The sequence below is a fragment of the Phascolarctos cinereus genome, unplaced genomic scaffold, assembly GCF_003287225.1.
Source record: "Phascolarctos cinereus isolate Bilbo 61053 unplaced genomic scaffold, phaCin_HiC Scaffold_5;HRSCAF=322, whole genome shotgun sequence".
NCBI classification, from domain to species: domain Eukaryota; kingdom Metazoa; phylum Chordata; class Mammalia; order Diprotodontia; family Phascolarctidae; genus Phascolarctos; species Phascolarctos cinereus.
Window position 1 is genome coordinate 122,696,648 of NW_027555958.1, and position 12,309 is coordinate 122,708,956.

The 12,309-nt window shown below is 36.4% G+C and overlaps 1 protein-coding gene across 1 annotated transcript in view; it reads right to left on the bottom strand.

Annotated features, from left to right (window-relative positions):
- EYA4 (EYA transcriptional coactivator and phosphatase 4) overlaps nucleotides 1–12,309 on the bottom strand; it is a 379,107-nt gene that overhangs the window by 171,440 nt on the left and 195,358 nt on the right. The window contains 1 exon segment of the mRNA XM_078155123.1: nucleotides 4,112–4,161. Coding sequence (XP_078011249.1) covers nucleotides 4,112–4,161 — 50 coding nt within the window.

Consider the following 12,309-nt stretch of genomic DNA (forward strand, 5'->3'; position numbering starts at 1 on the left):
AAGAGCATGGGGGTGCAGAGCCAACACGGTGGAGTGAAAGCAGTGACTTGCTTATTAAGCTCTCCCCCAAACCCCTCCAAATACTCATAAAAAATGTCTCTAACCAAATTCTGAAGCAGCAGAACCCACAAAAAGACAGAGTGAAACAAATTTCCAGCCCAAGACAACCTGGATGATTAATCAGAAAGGTACATCTCTGCCGGGCTGGAAGCTCAGCACAGCGCAGCGCACCATGGGAGCGCAGGATACAGCAAACCTGGAGCAGGCCTCAGAGGACTGAATCACAGGCAGCTGTGGAGGTTTCCAGACTCCTCAACCCACTAATGCCAAAGACAACTTAGAAGGTCGGTGGGAAAAGTCTGTTTCTGTTGGTGCTGAGAAAGGAAGGCGGGGTTTCAGCTTCATTCCCCAAGAGCATGGTTGGGGGGGGGGCAGCTGCTTCCCAAACTTCCGGACCACAGACTGAGGGGGAATCCAGTGGCTGATCAGAGAGGGATTGCAGGGATCTCTTTGCCAGTTCTGAAGCAGGAATCTCTTGCTTTGCCTGTGTTTGGATCTGGGTCACAGTTCTGGGTGGCGGTGCTGGGGTGAGGAGGAACACTGGCATGGTGGAGCTTGTAGTGGCTGTGGAGAGGAACCCCTCCTCACAGTTACAGGACAGAAAGGAATACTTGTGGTCACAGGCCAGGAAAGGAGTAAACACCTCACCCCTTATCATACCACCTTGGAAGAACTGAAAATTTACAGGTCCCTACAAGTATCTCTGAAAACAGCTACACAAACCCCTGAAGCTCGGGGCAGTACATTCTCCACATTGGAAGCAGACTCTTACCTTAACAAAGAGTTTAAAACTCAAGTAATTGGCCGGGATCATGAGCAAGCAGCGCAAAAAGAATCAGACTATATTATCTTTGATGACAAAGATCAAAATATACAACCAGAAGAAGACAACAAAGTCAAAGCTCCTACATCCAAAGCCTCCAAGAAAAATATGAATCAGTCCCAGGCCTTGGAAGAGCTCAAAAGGGATTTTGAGAAGCAAGTAAGGGAAGTAGAGGAAAAACTGGAAAGAGAAATGAGAGTGATGCAAGAAAATCATGAAAAACAAGTCAACAGCTTGCTAAAGGAGACCCAAAAAATTACTGAAGAAATAACACCTTAAAAAATAGCCTAACCCAAATGGCAAAAGAGGTCCAAAAAGCCAATGAGGAGAAAAATGCCCTAAAAAGAAAAATTGGCCAAATGGAAAAGGAAGTCCAAAAGATTACTGAAGAAAATACTTCCTTAAAAATTAGAATAGAGCAATTGGAAGCTAGTGACTTTATGAGAAATCAAGACACTGTAAAACAAATCCAAAAGAATGAAAAATTAGAAAACAATGTGAAATATCTCATTGGAAAAACAACTGACCTGGAAAATAGATCCAGGAGAGAGAATTTAAAAATTATTGGACTATCTGAAAGCCATGATCAAAAAAAGAGCCTAGACATCATCTTTCAAGAAATTATCAAGGAAAACTGCCCTGATATATTAGAACCAGAGGGCAAAATAGAAATTGAAAGAATCACAGATCTCCTCCTGAAAGAGATCCCCAAAGGAAAACTCCTAGGAATATAATAGCCAAATTCCAGAGTTCCCAGGTCAAGGAGAAAATATTACAAGCTGCCAGAAGGAAACAATTCAAGTACTGTGGAAACACAATCAGGATAACACAAGATTTAGCAGCTTCTACATTAAAGGACTGCAGGGCATGGAATATAATATTCCAGAGGGCAAAGGAGATAGGATTACAACCAAGAATCACCTACCCAGCAAAACTGAGTATAATCCTTCAGGGGAAAAAATGGTCATTCAGTGAAATAGAGGACTTTCAAGCATTCCTGATGAAAAGACCAGAGCTGAATAGAAAATTTGACTTTCAAATACAGGACTCAAGTGGAACATGAAGAGGTAAACAGGAAAGAGAAATCATAAGAGACTTATTAAGATTGAACTGTTTACATTCCTGCATGGAAAGATGATATTTATAACTCATGAGACCTTTGTCAGTATTAGGGTAGTTGGAGGAAAAAAATATATATATATATATATATATAGATAGATAGATATATATATATAGATAGTAGATAGATAGATAGATAGAGGGCACAGGGTGAGTTGAAGATTAAGGGGTCATATCTGGAGAATAAAATTAAGGGATGAGGAGGATTATACTCGGAGAAGAAGAAAGGGAGAGGTAGAATGGGGTAAATTATCTCACAAAAAAAAACAGAAAAGTCTCTTACAGTGGAGGGAAGCAGGGGAAGGTGAGAGGGAATGAGTAAATCTTATTCTCATAGGATTTGGCTTAAGGAGGGAATAACATACACATTCAATTGGGTATGGAAGTTTGTCTTACCCTACAAGAAAATAGGGGGAGAAGGGGACAAGACAGCAGGGGGATGATAGAGAGGAGGGCAGATAGGAAAAGGGTGTAATCAGAAGTAAATACTTCTGAGGAGGAACAGGGTCAAAAGAAAAAATAGAATAAATGGGAGGGCAGAATAGGATTAAGGGAAATAGAGTTAGTTTTTCACAACATGTCTGCTATGGAAGTGTTCTGCATAACTGCACATGTACAACCTATATTGACTTGCTTGCCTTTTCAATGAGGGTGGGTGGGGAGGGAGGAAGAGAGAAAACTTGAAACCTAAAGTTTTAAAACATATATTTAAAAAAAATGTTTTCACACACTACTGGGAAATAAGAAATACAGGAGATGGGGTATAGAAGTCTATCCTGCCCTACAGGAAAATAGAAGGGGAAGGGGATAAGAGAAGGGGGGAGAGAAAGAAAAGAGGACAGACTAAGGGAAGAGATATTCAGAATGCATGCCATCTTGGGGTGGGGGAGGGGTGAGATGGGGTGAAAATTTGGAACTCAAAAACTTGTGGAAGTGAATGTTGAAAACTACAAATAAAGAAATTTATATTTAAAAAAAAGGAAGTGCATGGTCATTAAAAAGTAGCTGGTATATGTCTAGATGTCTTTGTGTGCCAAGATAGGCTAGTTTTCATAATTAGGCTGCAATACTGAATCTTCTATATGCTAGAGTCCTGAATTAGGAAATGGTCAATTATATTTCTTAATTGTACAGTTGGTCTCAGAGATAGAATGTTCTGGCTTCAAGTTCAGTCTCTGACACAAATGTGTGATATTGAGCAAGCCACTCTGTCCCTTCAGTGACCCAGTCAAACTCTTTATGGTTCTGTGTCACAGAACAGTTACTTCATTGGCAAAGGTGCTCCCAACACCAAAGAAGTCACAACCCCCCTACTCCCACACATAGGTTTGTCATCGTATTTATAACATCTTTGTATTATAACATAATATGATTTGATATGATGGTATATCATATATATGTATATTTTGTGAGAGCATCACTTAGAGCATATGCCCCATTTATTTTTTTTTAAAACACAATATGGATGAACTTCCTTATTCTCCAGTTCACTTTTGGTTCTATAATTGCTATTACATAGGACCCACATGTCATAGACTCTACATGACAACTTCATATAAATACATTCTAAATTTCTTAACTTTCTAATTTAATAGTGCATTTGAAATTTAATACTATTTGAAGAAAAACAAGTGGTTGTGAAATTTTATTTTCTTAAAAACTTTGTAAAATATGTAATACTTTTTATAAGTAATTTTAACTCAATCTTTCAAAAACACATTTTAAAAGTTATTAAAACTCTTTTACTAATTAATGAGGTAAAACATACAATATCCTTACAGGAAGATGTTCATTGCTATTAATATCCACTTTTCTTATTCTCATATACAACATTATGGTAATTTTCTTTCAAGTAGCACTAGCGACAAATTCCTAATGTTGATCTGCAAATTTCCCTATGTCTAATGTTGAGTTCCTCTCACTACTATTTGAATGATTATGCCCTTTCTATTATGTTAAATACTTCCTATTTATAAAAGTTGAAAAAGAACCTGATAGTGGGTCACCTGATAGATTTTTGTTTGCAGACCAAATTTTGTTTTTTTATTTTTAAAGTTCTTAGTTTCCCCCATAGTTCCTCAGTTCAGCATTTGCCTCTATGGACTGTACCTGGAATTCTGAGGCTCTGAAACATCTGTTTCTGTGCACGTTTTCTTTACCTGCGAGGAGAAAGGGATTGCTAGTTATTCTCATATGAAAATACAACTTCCTCACTCTCAGTTCACACACATACAATGCTTAAAGTGGATACAGCTCGACTCACCCTGATCTCTATAAAATACTTCCCGCATTTTACAGCAGCAGTATGCAGTACCAAACAGTGTGTTTCATTATTATCCCATGAACAGCTGCCAACTGCACTTCCCTAGACTCCATTAGTATGTAAAATGTTGAGCTAAAATAGCTTGGGAGTAGTCTAACTAAGAACAAAGAAACCAAAGAACCAGGTTTCTCCACTTAGAAACTAGAAAGCCATACTGTTCTCAATTCAGTAAAGAAATGTTTTCCCAATTGATACTGCTTCTGTTTCCTGCTAAAACTCACAATAATAAACACCAGATTCTGGGGCAAAGTGCAGTGTTAGCTAAATAATTCATACATTAATTTTCATTTTCCGAATCCGGTGACTATATGTTTCATATATTTTCTCAGCCTGTCAATTAAGTTCAGGTACTGAGTGCAGACTTCTCACACATATTTGCAGTATATTTATGCAGGCTATATTGCAACCTTCAAAAATTCAGCTTTGGAGATGGTTAACTGCTAGCAAAAGTTAAAGAATGAAAACATATTTCAGTATAAAGTGCTATGTACCATTGCCCATTTCTGGACAACAGGACATAGAACATCTGAAATGAAGGGAAGACCAAATTCATTTTGATCACAAGCAAATTTATGGATGGCAGGATGGACAAAGAAGTGAACTTGGGAATCAGAAAACCAATGGCCAAACCCCAAGTTGGACATTTATTAGCTTTGTGACCCATGAATAAGTTGCTTGATTTCTCTAAGACATAGTTTCTTCAAATATAAAATACCAAAAATGAGATAAATATGCAAAGTTCTCTGCAAATCTTAAAATTGTTATATAAAATTTTTGCTGCTGATGATATTATTTTGAACATAATAATCTTGAAACAAAAGAATGAACCATAAGGTGATTTGAAAATCCCCTTTCTCAAGACGAAAATTTTCAATATGTTATACTTCTTAATTAAATAAATCAGAATCATTTTTCCAGTTCAAAGTAACGGTTACTGGAGATATTAAAATAAAAAAAAAAAGTTAGTGCCTGCCCTCAAGGAATTTGTAATCAAATTAAGATGAAGGATAAAATATGTAAAGAAAAAACCTGCAAAACATATTAAGTAATGCAAGTGAGAATGTAGTATGTTTGTAGAAGAGAAGTCTAATAACAAAAAAAGGTATTCAAGGATGGAAAGATAATTTCTATATTTGGGTAGCCTTTATTAATTCAAATAATTGATCCTTTAAACTCAATTTGCACGATCAGGTATATCAAGGTCTTAAAATGCAAATGCATGGTTAATTTTCAAAATACCTTATAAAATTACTTGCATTTATATAGCATGTTTTATGGCTTTATGCCATGCTTTATTCCATTGGAGTCTTTCAAGGTTCTATAGACATTATTATCCCTATTTTATAGATGAAGAAGTTGAGACTTTATGAGGTCATGGTCACATAGCTACTAAATATTAAATGCAGGATTCAAACTAAGATCACCCTGAGTCTCAATTTTCTCATCTATAAAATGAAGATGATCTCTGAGGACTCCTCCAGCACTTAATCTATGATTCCATAATTCTATAACTTTTCCCACTATGCCATAGTACAATTTTATACACTATACACAATAAAATATGTATAACTATGTATGTGCATATTTAATTCTAAGATTTCCAAATTCTACCATGTGTATGTATGTATACATATAGATACATGTGTTTGTGTGTATATATTATGTCTATAACATTTTTATGTAATTAATAACTTAAACCTAGTATTTATATATTACTTTCAGGCTTTCAAATCACTGTACATGTGATTTCATTTGATCCTCCCCCAAACCCTGTAAGATAGGTGCTATTATTACCCTCATTTTACAGATGAGGAAACTGAGGCTGAAAAAGGTTAAGTGATTTGCCCATGGTCAAAAACCCAGTAAGCATCTGAAATGGGACCTGAACTCAGGTATTCCTGGCTCTAAGTCCAATAATAGTTCTTTCTATCATATCTGTGATTTCATAATTGTGCATATACATACATATATGTATGTGTCTGTATATATGCAGTCATGAATACATATAGATAGGAATCTACATTCATTTGTATATATGTATATTATCAGCATGCATAATTGTGGATAGAGAGATAAATTTGGAGTTAAGAACACGGATTCAAGTTATATCTGTGATACCTATTGCTGGCATATGACAATTTCGCAGTGCTTTTAACAACTCTCTAAGACTGTGGTTTGCAGAGAAGACATCCACATTGGTAGAGAATGTTGCTTTTGGAAATTATATCATAAAACTAGCTCATGAGAAAAACAAATTATATGTATATGTGTACATATATATGTATATATACATGTGTGTGTATGTGTATATACATATGTGCATATATGTATATACATGTGTATATGCATATCTCCATGCATGTATATGTGTTTCATGCTGCATATATACATACATATATGCACGTGTGTGTGTGTGTGTGTGTGTGTGTGTGTGTGTGCATAGAGGGGGTAAGAGGAGAGGAGAGACAGAGACAGAGGGAGTGAGGAAAGAGAGACAGACAATCAGACAGACAGAGAGAGAACAAAGGGAGGCAGGGGGATAGCTAGGTTGTATAATGGATAGAATGCTGGGGCTGAAGTCAGGAAGACTCTTTTTTCTGAGTTCAAATCTGGCCTCAGTCACTTAACTAGCTGTATGACCCTGTGCAAGTCACTTGACTCTGTTTGCCTCAGTTTCCTCATCTGTCAAATGAACTGGAGAAGGAAATGGCAAACTACTCCAGCACCTTTGCCTAGAAAACCCCAAATTGAGTCATGAAGAGTTGGACACAACTGAGCAACAATTACAAACATATGCATATTTATGCATGTATTTATGCATATATGTAGTAGATACATGTTTTTAAAACAGCAACTTAAAAAACCATGTTGTTCACATGGTTGGTTTAACAAACACAATCTTCTTCAAAATCTGTGTTATTTTCAAGACAAACCCAGGCATCAGGCTGTATTTGTAGCATCTGTTTGTTGTCTTTCTAAACTCTGCTCACTTCTGCTCTCTATGAAAATGAATGCAACAAATGTGTAAATTAGGTTACTTTCACCATCAATAATGTTTCCTCAATATCTGCTGCCTGGCATTGCCCTAGAGACCCCAGGAAGGGAGGATACACAGCACCATTCCAAGTACCAATTGTTTTAAGGGAAGACAGTGCAAATGCCACCAAAAATGAACTATAATATGCTTTTCATGTTAAGAGTTTGCCAAAAATAAACACAATTAAAGGGAAGTATACCAAAAAAGCAAGATCTATATATCAATAAGCATTTCAAAAATTAAATATCTGTTAGACACTGGGTCAAGTTCTGGAGATACAAACCCTAAAAGGAAATAGTCCCTGCCTTCAAGAAGCTTATAATCAGATCAGGGAGATGACATGTACATATATCAAATATAACAAAATGAATACAAGGTAATTTGGGAAGTGTACTAGCAGTTTGGGAAATTGGGAAAGGTTTCATGTAAAAGATGGCTCTTGTGATGAATCTTAACAAAAAAAAAAAGGGGATCCAGGAGAATCTTAGGTAAGAAAAAATGTGCATTCCAGGCCCAGCCAGGGGAAAGGTAAGGAGACAAGAAGTGGAAAAAGAGATGTGTAGAAAAGCAGTATTGTTGGATTATAGAGTCCGTGGAAGGATGGGTTGTATAAGACAACCTCAAAGGTAAGGTGCTGGAGTATGAAGAACTTTACGTGCCAAAAAGGTTTACATTTTATCCTAGAGATGATAAAGAGCTACTGAAGTTTATTAAGAGTATGTGTTGGTGGAGTGGGATAGGACAGAAGGCAGGGAGAGGGAAGAGGTGATACAGCCAGACCTGTGTTTTAGGAAAATCACTGCTGGCTACTTTATGGAGAACAAATTGGGTTGGGGAGACGCCTGAGGGAAGAACAAACAGAGGCTATTTTAATAATCCAGGTCATGAGGTTTTGAAGCATGGTGGTATTGTGAATATATCCAAAATACTAATCCAATATATAGGTTTTAATAGCAACCAGAATGCTAATGATGAGGGAGGAGATGGGAAATTCTGGAATCTGTGTAATGTTAAACCTGCAGGATAGAAGCACATATGAACAAAATGCTAACATTTGCCAAGTCATTTATCTTTTACTTTATGTACACAGAAAGACAGTATGTTTAATTAGATATATTATTAGCCCCAGCAAAAGGAGTAAAATCTCACAATTTTGTTTCTTAATTGAATGCACATTTCAAAATATAAATCTGTTTTTTTAAGTAACTTACTTAATAGCAAAAAAAAATTCTCAAACAGCTATTTGTTTATGCTGGCATTCTTACACTCTCACTCACTCCAGACAATCTGTCAGGATCTCCTCCCTGAGATTACCATTAGCTGCCACTTATACTGTAATTTTCCATTCCTGTATCTTCAGAGTGGTTATCACTGGATCTCTCAGTCATATAGAAGACAAGGCATTATGCCTCACTGAAAATGGAAACTTTAGTCTTTTCAGAGTGTATCACTGCAATAACATGCAGAGAAGGCAGTAGGGCCGTTTCCCACCGCTCTTTTCAAAGGAATTGAAGGACAAATAGCATTCAAATAAATCTCTGACACAATTCTGTGACCAATTATATATTACTCTGTGGGGGTTTTTTCCTGTACATACTTGCATTCAAGTACAAGATTTCATCTCACTCTTTGTTGGAGTCCATCCTAAAAACCAAAATACCTTAATGCAAAAGAAGAAAAAAAAAGCTCATGAGTCACTTTTGAATCCCGCACAGAGGTAAGAGAAGAGAGATAATGGATGTGAGAGGTGGAAGGAGCATGAATGATTTTTAACTATGTCAGCTCTCTCATTTCACAGTGGAGGAAACTGAGGTCCAGCGAGTTTGTGATTTAAGGTCAAACAACTTATTAATAATGATAGCACTTGAAGTAGACTCAAGTTTTTCTCATAACCAGTCTGACAAATGGACTGTCAGCAACATACTAAAGACATTATGAAGTTGCTTAATTTCCCTATTCAAAAGAAATGAACTTGCTCAGATAATACAGTTAGCTTATAATGGGAAAATGAGGAGATACATTAGGTGGCATTTTTTTTTCCAAAAAGGATCTTGATAGGCCTTGAAAATGTATCTAATTAAAAGTTAAACTAAATAAAGGAAAAAGAAATCTCCATTTGAAAAGTTATTTTAAATATATTCTATCAAAGTTGTATAAAGGTATATTCAGTGTCTGCTTCAGTTTTAGCCTTAGGCATTCATAAAAGCAAGGTGCAAGGGTGGAAGGCATTTTGTTTGGTTTTGTTTTAAATAATAAAGACAGGTAAAAGAGTGGGGAGGAGAGAGCATATGCAGATATGAAAAGAATGCACTAAACTCCAAACTCTCCTCTGCATTGGTGATGACTGGAATGCGGGCCAAGCAGTCTGTGGCATCTCCACATCAAAACAGACACCCTAGACAGGGCACACATTTTCAGAGATAAGCCAGAACTAGGCCATCCTCTGAGGTGAAAAGAAGAGGTGATATTCACCTGGACATTCATCTAAAGGCTTTCAGGACTTTTTTTTTTAAAACACATTTTCCCCAAACCTTTTATCTGTTCCTTTCCAAATAAGTCACTGTATCATTGAAATAGGATTAAAAACAGGAAATATCTTATTTCTTGGCTATCCCAAATTACTGCCACTTAACCATAGCTGTTTTTTTATATATCTATTTTCTTCCTTTAAATTCACAGCTTTGCAAAGCATAGTCTCCAAAATAAATTTTAGATTCTAGTTCATTTTACCCCAACCTTTTGATATCTCTGCTATACTCTGTTAATGAAAGTGACCAAGTAAAATAAAGGAATTTAACATTCTTTTAAATATGCCTGTATTCCTATATTTTTTAAACAAGTATAGCTAATCTTTATGAAATAATTCTGGATTTCTGTATGACTGGAAAATTTTAACCAGAAAGTCCAAAAAATAAGCTTCCCAAAGATGCAGAGAGAGTACACACACACACACACACACACACACACACACACACACACACACACTCATATATGTATGTATTTGTGTTTCTGTGTGTCTCAGAAATGACTGCAATAGACAAGATCTCCTTTATGGTCCCTAATAACTGAGATAGAATGATTCTATAAGTCAATGTTGAATTGAAGAGAAACAAATTTTATGACATTTTTGAAAAGGAACTAGAGAATCAAGCTACAGGTAAGTCACTTGAATTTTAAAACAGCTTCAACAATGGATAGCTTATGTATTCATTCATTTGAAAATATTTCTTTGGCACCTCACTTGAAAGTCAGAGATCAGAAGATATTCATTAATTGAGTGCAGATTGGGTGCTTGGAGGTCGGGAATGGAGAATGAGGAATACAAAAGAAATAAAGGTTCCTGTCTTCACAGAGCTGACAACTGAATTTATAATTTTTTTTTTAGTAAAATAGGTAAAATCTTCACCACAGAGTCTGTAGAAATACTAATAGGTAGAATTTAAATAGGATTCTCATTCATATTCTCTCTCTCTCTCTCTCTCTCTCTCTCTCTCTCTCTCTCGCCCTGTTTTTCTCAAAGGAAATAATATTGAGACCTGGAAAAGCCTTTTTGAGGACATCTCATTCAACTCTCTCATTTTACAGATGAGGAAACTGAGGCTCCAAAGAGGTAAAGTAACTTGCCTAAGTTTACACAGGCTTGAGTAATGGAGAGAGTTGGGATTTGAACACAGGTACTATCACATCAGATCCTACCATCTTTCTACTACACCACAATGCTCATAGAGTCCATGTTGCTTCCTCCAATAAACGAAGCTCCTTCATTTTCATCAGTGACCATTTCATTTTTTGTCTCTTTCTCCAGAAACCTACCTCAGAGTGCCTGGTGTATAGTATTTACTTAAAAATGCTTGTTCATTGTTTGCATCTATCTTTTCTACATGTCTATCAAGTTGATTTTAAGGTGGCAAAGGTGGCACCAAGTGTTATACCACCCATTCTGGAAGGCAGCCTAAGCCTTAGGAGGCCTGGATGAGAACTCTGAAGCACTCTGTTCTCTACTCTCATCTGCCTAGTTAGTTTCAATCATGGAAGGTACAGGTATTTCTGTATTATTGTTTTAAGGGAAGAAAATAAGAATCATATACTCTTGATGCTTGAAATGAAAATTGAGGGAAATGCATCTTTAGTGCAGTGTTGGGGCAAACAATTAACTCTGAGAAACAAAATATGTTCTCTTTTTACTGGTTGCTATTGTTGAGGGTATTATTGTTTTATTTCCAGGTACTATGTACTAAAAGGAGATAATATTTGTAAAGGACTTAGGATAGTGCTCAGCTATAAGAGATGTTTTATACATCCTTGTTTTCATTTCCTTCTTTCCCACTCTGGCTTCAAAGATTTCATAAGATCTCCTGGAAAAGCCCTTAAATGACAGAAGAACATCAATGTAATACCTTGAGGAATTCCAAAAGAAATCTGCTGATTATAATTCTTCCCTCCTCATTCTTCTCAGAACACTTTTAAACTCACACATTTGGTACAGAGGTGCACTTTCCCCTAACTATACTGAGAGAGAAGAGAAAAAGCGGAGACTGGGCAAAATAAAGAAAATCATTTTAAAATTCATTTCAAAATCACTAAGCCAAAATTCTCAAGTCTCCTAAGGCTATGCATTTTCAGCCACAATTACTCAGATCATTCAGCTCCCAAAACCCGTTTTGTTTGTTTATTACAAGTATGATTAAGGAAAAATGATCCGAATACTTCAGTTTGTTCCATTTAGTCCTGGTGGAAAGAAAAGAGCAGTGTATAGGGAGTCAGGGAATCTGGGTTATAGCCACAGTTATAGACTGTTAGAGCTGGAAAGGACCTAGAAATAATCTCATCCAAACCCTTCATTTGACAGATTATATAGTCCCAGCTCTGCCACTAACTATCTGTGAGGTCTTGGACCAGCTACTTTACCTCTCTGGTGAGATAATCTCGAAGGTCCCATCCAGCTCC